At 37.6% G+C, this 8713-nt stretch overlaps 2 protein-coding genes and 1 non-coding gene across 3 annotated transcripts; 2 read left to right on the top strand and 1 right to left on the bottom strand.

The window, feature by feature from the left end:
- Positions 1-2097: 2097 nt before the first annotated feature.
- LOC125475094 (aluminum-activated malate transporter 12-like) lies at positions 2098-4981 on the top strand. The gene is made up of 6 exons (XM_048579454.1): positions 2098-2598; positions 2703-2843; positions 3027-3299; positions 3470-3588; positions 3703-3846; positions 4160-4981. Exons 1-6 carry the CDS (start codon positions 2292-2294, stop codon positions 4772-4774), a joined length of 1599 nt encoding a protein of 532 aa, XP_048435411.1. The 5' UTR covers positions 2098-2291; the 3' UTR covers positions 4775-4981.
- Positions 4982-5283: 302 nt separating this feature from the next.
- On the bottom strand, positions 5284-5355 carry TRNAC-GCA. Its single transcript has one exon. It is a non-coding gene; the product is annotated as a tRNA-Cys (tRNA).
- Positions 5356-5980: 625 nt separating this feature from the next.
- Positions 5981-7130, top strand: LOC125475093. Its single transcript, XM_048579453.1, has 2 exons — positions 5981-6213; positions 6558-7130. The coding sequence occupies exons 1-2, from the start codon at positions 6036-6038 to the stop codon at positions 7076-7078; spliced, it is 699 nt and encodes a 232-aa protein (XP_048435410.1). The 5' UTR covers positions 5981-6035; the 3' UTR covers positions 7079-7130.
- Positions 7131-8713: the final 1583 nt, after the last annotated feature.

Raw genomic sequence — 8713 nt, 5'->3', positions numbered from 1 at the left:
TGGACAAGGAGGGAAGGTGCCAAGTGGTAAAAGCTAGGCTTCATATTGAGAAGTTGAGATGCACGAGGGATGTTATTACACACAAAACATCAAGCAACACAGCTGTTTGAGAACAACAGCTATATATGCCCAGTTGCCCAATTTTCCATGCAACAAAGTGGTTCATAATTCACGGTGTTAGGTTAACAAGAAGATTTACTTATTCCTTTTCTAGCAAGTTTTGATATTTCATCCATCAAAAGTCCGCTCCCTAATAACTTGTAATCCGTGAGCCCTGAAGAGAACTGCTGCTAGCTGCACTTTTTAATGCCACAGATGTTTCCACACGAGTTTTGTGGCCTTTCAGTTGCATTATTTGCAGTCTCTGGTCAACTCACGTTGCACCGTTGACTCAACAAAAAATTTTCTTTCATTGCTTGAGATCTTTGTACCTTTTTTTTGATGAAGACAGAACAACTTTGATAATTTTTTTTTTCATTGCTAAATTAGTCAAAATTAGTTTGATTACATTCCATTTTTAGTTTTAGTTTTTATTTTTGGTGTTAGAGGTAAAGGGAAAGCATACGGGGAAGCATAGGGATGCGGAATGATGGAGGGAGGGTGATGGGAGGGAAGAGGGGAGAAACATAGGAGAATGTATGAAACAAATGGTATGCTTTATGTCCAAGAGATAAGGAAGGAATTGGATAAATTAAATAGACGAAGTAAGAGAATAGGATTCCAGATAGAGCTTTAGCGTAGTGGTAGAAAATAATAATGTTTATGCATCCTAATGCGGGTTTGATTCTCACCCATCCCCTTCTCTCCTAACATTTAACAATTTAACCCGCTAACGCTATTGTTTGTCAAAAAAGGAAAGAGAATAGCATCGATTAACTAGGCCCAATCCTAGTTGATTAGACTGCTAATTCTTTGGCATTAGGTTGTGAACTATAAACAGATACCTACATTTTTCTGATTCCATATGTTTTAGTAGATATTGCAGACATTAGGAATGAAAATTGATTATGATGTAGATCAAATGGTGGAATGGATTAAAGATTAAGTTGAATGATGCAAATTAGGCAACAAGACTAAAGGTTTACATATTTAGGCTTCCATGTCCAATTTGAGCCCATGACCCCTCGTTTCGAAGAGAATGGAGTCGCACATCAACACAATGCTTTCATGTAACGTATGGGCGTTTTGGGTCAAATTCCATAGTTTGCAGTGTTTTAAGTTTTAAGGCATTTTTTAATATTTTGTTAATTAATTGTTTGATTCTGAACCATATTCGGACTCCTAGGGCTTCTAGTGTTAAGAGACATTGTAAGTAGAATGTTTAGACATTAGGTTTGTTATCTATTAATAATCAATAAATTAATTTTAAAGTTTTTTCCTACATTATGGTGGATTCTTTCTTTGGAGGTTGCGTCAATACTCATATTTTACGAAACGCTTGAAACTCAAAATTCAGATTGGCTCCAACTCTCATTTCCTATAAATAAACATGTCTTTCACAATTCCTTTCGCCTTTTACAACTCTTCCATTTTTCTCTAGCCTTGGTATTGAATAAATCAAACATATCAAGTTGATATTCAAGTAAACAATTTTGGTTAGGGAGTAAAAGTTGAGTTTCCACAGATGGACATTTGAGATCTCAAATATTGGCATCGTTAATCTTACTATACATGAATGTGATCTGAATTTGGAGTTGAGAATCTCTACATGATGGACAATTTCTTTTTAAGTATTTGATATATGAGAACCCATATGGTGCAATACAAATTTTTAAATTTGGTTGATGTTGAGTGGCCGGTTTGTGTGAGTCTTGAGCCCCCTCCCGTGCCATAAAGTGAAAATAAATACTCGTCAAAGAAAAACGAGTGAACAATATTAGTAGTAGATTATAGAAACCCCTAATCACGGTTGAGTAAATAAACAAAACAATTTGAGTGATGAAATGTTGACTCTTACCCCTTGTGAAAGCAACCCATATTTAATATGACAACACACTTTTGTGCTATGCATGTGAAATGTAGGAACAGTCACCAGTCTCATTTTCTCACGCCATATAAAGTACCCCTGAGCTGTGTCAGAGAGAGCGCACATCACAATACTCGGCATTATTTTAATACTTCCCATATTATGGCTGCATGGTGGTGTTCCTCAAACTGAATATTGATATATACGCAAACTATATATTTGTCTATACCACACTTCTAATAATCAGAACTCTAATCATCCGATCTTCCCTCCACGACTTTCAGTTTGTGTGTGTCCTTTAAATTTTTGGGGGGTTTTTTCCTGTATGTTTCCCAAAGTTCATGCAGGTATGGAAATGGACATGGACAAGGATTGTGGTAAAACTGGAGGGAATGGAGAGAAGCGTTTGCAGATTTTTGTCGATAGAATGAAACGATTTCCGGCTTTGGTTTGGAGCACGGTGTGGACCGTTGGACGGGATGATCCGAGAAGGGTGATCCATGCTCTGAAAGTTGGCTTGTCTTTGACACTGGTTTCCTTGTTGTATCTGATACAGCCACTGTTTGTTGGAGTTGGAGAGAATGCCATTTGGGCTGTCATGACTGTGGTTGTTGTGCTTGAGTTCACTGCAGGTGATTGATTAGCCTATGATTTGTTTAAATACTATAAATAATAGATATTATATATATGTGATGAACAAAAGTTGTTTCATGTACTTCTTCTTGTTTGTAAACAGGGGCTACTTTATGCAAAGGACTGAACCGAGGATTGGGAACATTGTTAGCTGGATCATTGGCATTTTTCATTCAGTACATTGCAACTGAATCCGGTCGCACTTTTCGAGCAGTTTTCATCGGAGCAGCAGTCTTTCTGATTGGTAATCTCATCTTTGTTCACTAAGCAATCTTTAATGACATTTCCTAGTTCTAAAAAAAGACAGATTTTGTTTTTCATGTTAATTTAAAGTTAGTTCCCTTATCATAATCTGTCAATTGAAAATTTCTCTACTAATTAAAATTATACTAATATTTTCCTATCTTTTCATTTTATGATTTGGCAGGAGCTACAGCTACATACATGAGGTTTTTCCCTTATATTAGGAAGAACTACGATTATGGAATAGTGATATTTCTCTTGACCTTCAACCTAATAACCGTGTCAAGCTACCGCGACAAGCATGTCCTGAAGATTGCGCATGAGCGATTCTACACCATTGCCATAGGCTGTGGTATCTGCCTACTGATGAGTCTACTGGTATTTCCGAATTGGTCAGGAGAAGAGCTCCATAATTCCTCAGTGTTCAAACTTGAAGGCCTAGCTAGAGCTATTGAAGGTATATAAGCAAAGTTACTTATCATATATGATCGACCTCTGCACCCAAATTTGAATCTCCTTGCCGAATTTTATATTTGATTAGAATATCATTCGAGTAACAAAAAATCATTTTATCAATAACTAAATATGCCAGTGATTCAAAGTATTTTGCGATTTATGATTTTGCAGCTTGTGCGAATGAGTACTTCAGTGAAGAAACAGATGCAGACCAAGACAAATCAACTGAGGATCCTATATATAAAGGTTATAAGGCTGTTTTGGACTCCAAGTCTCAGGATGAAACCATGGTATGATTCTTGGAAATCTTTGGTTTCGTTTTTTTTTTTTTATATTCAACTTCACAGAAGTTCTGCGAAATTGTTATGCCCTCTTCAATGATTTTGGTGTTGCAATTTGAGCAGGCCTTACATGCAAGTTGGGAACCAAGGCACTCAAGACACTGTTACAGATTTCCATGGCAGCGATATGTGAAATTGGGAAACGTTCTTCGCCACTTTGGATACACTGTTGTAGCTCTACATGGATGTATAGGAACCGAAATTCAGGTAACGCTTAAGAAATATATGTTCTAATACATTTACCCTATTTGTTAATATTCATTGAGAAAAGAAACAAAAAAATATACAAGAAAAAAAAAAAAAAAAAAAGTATGATGATTGTCATGAGAATTATGATTATGTTCTCGTGAACCCTCATAATTTGTTCGTAGTGAACAAGAATATAGGTCACATGTTTCTTGTTGTGACAGATCGCAGATTTGGAAAATAGTTTCACATGCATCAACAAAAAGGGGATCTAATTTTGGCTTTGTTTTTCTTAATAATCGATTTACATTTTTCTACTAAATTTCTCTTGCAGACCCCAAGATCTGTTAGGTTACTCTTCAAGGACCCATGCATTCGCCTAGCCGGGGAAGTATCAAAGGCACTGATGGAACTCGCCAACAGCATAAGAAATCGCCGCCATTGCTCTCCCGAAATACTATCCGATCACCTCCACGAAGCTCTGCAAGATCTTAACACAGCCATAAAATCACAACCAAGACTCTTCCTCGGCTCCAACAGCAACCAGGCAACCAACATGCTTGCCCTGGCAGCTGCACACGCAACCCAACAAAAGCCAGGAGTCTCGTTATCAAGCGTGAAAACCGACAGTTCAGCATTGCTCAAATGGAAAACAAAGGGGGCTACTGAGCAGGCAAAGGAGCCGGAGAGGAAGTTCTTGAGGCCACAGCTGAGTAAAATTGCCATAACAAGCCTCGAGTTCTCAGAAGCGCTTCCATTTGCCGCTTTTGCGTCTCTGCTGGTGGAGATGGTAGCAAAGCTGGATCATGTGATCGAGGAAGTTGAAGAGTTGGGGAGGATTGCATGCTTCAAAGAGTACGAGCATGGTGATGAGAATATTGTTGTGACTTGTGAGAGGCCACCGGTGAATCCTCTTCAAAACCATTTGCCTTCCCATGCAGCTGATTAATTTAAGACTTAATCTGTACAAGCAAGGATGGATGTCATAATCCAAATATTGTTGGCAGTGGCTGGCTAATATTGCAGAACTTCCTTCATAGAACAAATGTTCATTCGATTAGAGAATAATCGGCTCCGAATGATAAAAACCATGGTCTTCATATTTTTGTTTTGATGAAAATTTTACAAGGAATCTGTTGTTGTTATTGTTAAAAAAAAAAAAAAAAAAAATATGTCTTTGATTATTCAGTTTAAACTTGGGTGCAGCAAAATGATTTGGAAGACGGTTGACATGAAAATACATGAAGAAAAAAAAACCGCAAATTAGATTTAAACGCTCAAAATTAAATTTTTTTTAATCAAACATCTATGCAATTTAGGATTTAAATTAAGGCGCTTAGGTACATTCCATATCCGTATTTCTCTATTTATCAAATTAAAATTATTATTGCTAAACGATTTCGAAGAAGCTTGCAAAAACATTAAAAAATAAAAATAAAAAAATTTGAAAAATTGATGAGGGCCCAACCGGGTTCGAACCGGTGACCTCTTGATCTGCAGTCAAATGCTCTACCACTGAGCTATGGACCCATTTGCTATTCTTCTTTACGTTTTATTTTAAATAGCGTTAAATATATTTACTTCATGAGCTTATTAACTAATTAAAATTCTGGTTAAAACATAGGCTAGGCCCATAATAGTTTTGCCGAATTTTTTCTAGTACCATTCAATTTATCAAATGCAACCCTTTTTATTTTTATTTTTTTATTTCGAGACTCCAAAAATGTTATTTTGTATCTATAAAATTATAAAGAGGAAAAATATATATGAAGGAGTACATGATGACTTTTTTGTATTACCATAACAAATCTATTTTTTCTTTTTTATGCATCAATGTTCTTTTGCTAGGGGAGGGGAGAATCATACTAAACTACCCAATGAGTTACAGTTAGTCAAGTTACGTATTGAATTTGCTAAACATGGGAACCGAATTTGAGATCTTTCCTAAACTCTAATTATACAAAAGCAACATTATATTACAAATTATAATTCTTTTGGTGCAATTATAAGTCTTGACAAGGTTGAAGCCTGGGCACACTAATGACAAATCCAATAATTGTATGACACATGTCATTTTAAGGGTAGAGAATGTTTAAGGATAAGATATTACAAGCTTTTGCCAATATTTTGTGAGGATAGTAGTGAATGAGATATATAGTATTGTTGGGTGTGGATAAATTAGTGCATAGGCATTTGCTGCACACACACAAATGGCTTGTTGCTTCTCAAACACTGTATCTTATGGCTGGAAACTGAAAAGAAGCAGCCCGTACAGCTTGTTTGGCTGGAATATAGGAAGAACCAAAGAGGATGCAATGCCACAGACCAAGTACTATGACACTGATCTTCCATTCCCACCTTCTCTGCTTGACAAAACATTCTTAAGTGGTATTTTTACTCTCTCTCTCTCTCTCTCTCTCTCTCTCTCTCTCAATTGTATCATATGGTGGTTTCTTGTACATATAATTTTGAGAGGTATAAAATATGAAAACAGATCTAATATAGGGCCTTTACCTTTAGGCATGTCCTTATTAGCCTGTACTGTAGGCAAATACTCGCATTGATAATATGAAATATAATTCTTACCTTCTTTGTTCCCGATGTTCATTTATTCTAACGGAATCCCTTCTATACTTTAATCGAGGATGTTCTGAGTCCAACTCTCATCGATGGTTCTGACGCAAAAAACTTATATAGCAATGACCCTTATGTCATATGATGATTTTGAGCAGGTAGGGAACTCAAGTGTTGCTATAAGGCCACAATTGATGGATTTAGTGCAGCTAATTTCCACAACTTCTGTGATTTCAAGGGGCCATGTGCCATAATTGGTTACACAAACAAGTCCTTCAAGTTTGGTGCATTCAACCCTGAAGGCTACAGAAGCACAGACGATTACTATGACACCTTCGATGCATTCCTTTTCTACTGGACAGACAATGACATAACTGATCCAATTGTTTTGCCCAAAGTAGGAGGAAGTGGTGCAGCCCTTTTCGATTATGCTCGGGGTGGGCCGCAATTTGGGGCCGATGGGCTGCTTATCGGACCACCTCTAGCGCCGGTTATGGGCGGGTTTGCAGGCCCGGATACTAATTCGGGTATTGGTGATTTAAGGCAAGCTAAATCTAGGTTAGGATTGTCATATGCAAAGAGGGAAGATGGGAAGGAGTCACTTTTTGGTGATGAGTCTAGAGCAACCCTTGAAGAAGTTGAAGTTTATTGTAGTCCTCAAATTGCAAGCTTGTACTAAACTTAAAAAGGGTACATATATATACTGAGGCCTCGTTTGGCAGTTCGGACTATACTGATTATTTCTGTCGGATAGGATAAATAGTTACCGGATAGTATTGACTAAATTAGTCGGGTGTTTGGTGCAGTATCGGATTAGTGACCGTATTATTTATACTGTGTTTGGTATTATACTAGATATGAGGAATCAAACTTAAAAAAAAAAAAATTTTAAAAAGTGAAATCATTTTTTTGTTCCCAGATCTCTCCGCACCCTCCAAACACCCTCCCTCTCTCTCCCTTCTTCTTCCCCGACTGCAGAAGAATCCCAAATAATTGTTCCCCAGCTCTCTCCGCCACACCCCCCCCAAACTCCCTCCCTTTCTCTCCCATATTCTTCTTCCCCGACTAAATAATCCGTGCGTTTTGGTTGGTTTTATTAAGCGGGTGTATACCGTGTTATCCTATCCGACCGGTTAAATTAATCCGGCGCTTATTTAGTACGAGTGAACGCCAAACACCCGAGTCCGTATAACTAATCCTATCCGATCCTTTATCCGATCTGCCAAATAGGACCTGAAGGTTCTATATAAACCCATGCTTATTGCTTATACATATGTACATGTAACCGGATGCATATACATCCTTATTCTCCACAAATGTGGTCACGTGCTAGTCTGCTTGTCGCGTGAAATGTATGTGCACCATCCTTGACATGGCTCTCTTCATGACGTTCCTGATGGAGATACTTCCTCATTTCATTTTCAACCAAACCAAGTGGAGAATACTCGTTATGTTGCCTCGACGACAAAGGAAAAGCCGCAGCACTTACTCGATACTTTAGACGAAGCAGTAGGGGGCTGAGAGTGAAATGTATGTATAGTAGTACGTAGGGGGCGGGAGAATCTGTTTTAAAAAACAATGGTGGGTCCTAGTGTCGTAGATAGGAAAGAGCAAATTAGAGACCTTTTAGGATGGCAAAGAAATAGCATTCCTAAAGTGCCAAATGGGGTATAGTCTCTTTAACAAGATGCTTAACAAAGTGAACAACAACTGGAAAACTTGAACTGAGAGAAATGTACATTTTATTGGGTGTGGATGGCACCTTTATTTTTTATGGCCTTTTCAAGGCATCATGCTCCTATTCAATCAATTAATTGTCTCGAAACCAAAGTTATAATTTGTTTCTTTTGGGGAGTTCACACTACTAACTGTCCAAAAATGAAGTGGTTGCACTTTTCATTAGAAAACTCGTGTATGGGGCTGCCAAAAAGCACCTCCAAGGCTGAAGAATAAATGGATTTTGATGGGTAACTTCAGTTCAGCCCCATATGATCAAATCAGACAAACTTGAAGTTAGGTAGAACAACTCGAAGCTGAATTCGAATCCCCGCAACCTCATGCATAACTCAAAACTTTCAGAATAGTGTTCCAAATAATAAATTTTAATCTATCATCAGTTGTAGAAACCGTCTCTTTGTAGAGTAAGGGTAATGATGCATACGATAGACGTTCCCTCCCCAATCCTTACAAAGCGGGAAGCCTTGTTGGCTTGAGGTTGTCCTTTATCAGTTGGTGTCTCGTAGTATTGAATTATGAGAAGTTCTAATCTTCACAACCTCGTAAATAACTCAACTTATTTATCACATTGTTCAAC

Source organism: the organism of the source record quoted next, unplaced genomic scaffold (assembly GCF_019419815.1).
Source record: "Pyrus x bretschneideri cultivar Hongxiangsu unplaced genomic scaffold, Pyrus_bretschneideri_v1 Contig136, whole genome shotgun sequence".
NCBI classification, from domain to species: Eukaryota; Viridiplantae; Streptophyta; class Magnoliopsida; order Rosales; family Rosaceae; genus Pyrus; species Pyrus x bretschneideri.
Note: the sequence above shows the minus strand (reverse complement) of the source record. Positions and strands in the feature narration are given on the sequence as shown.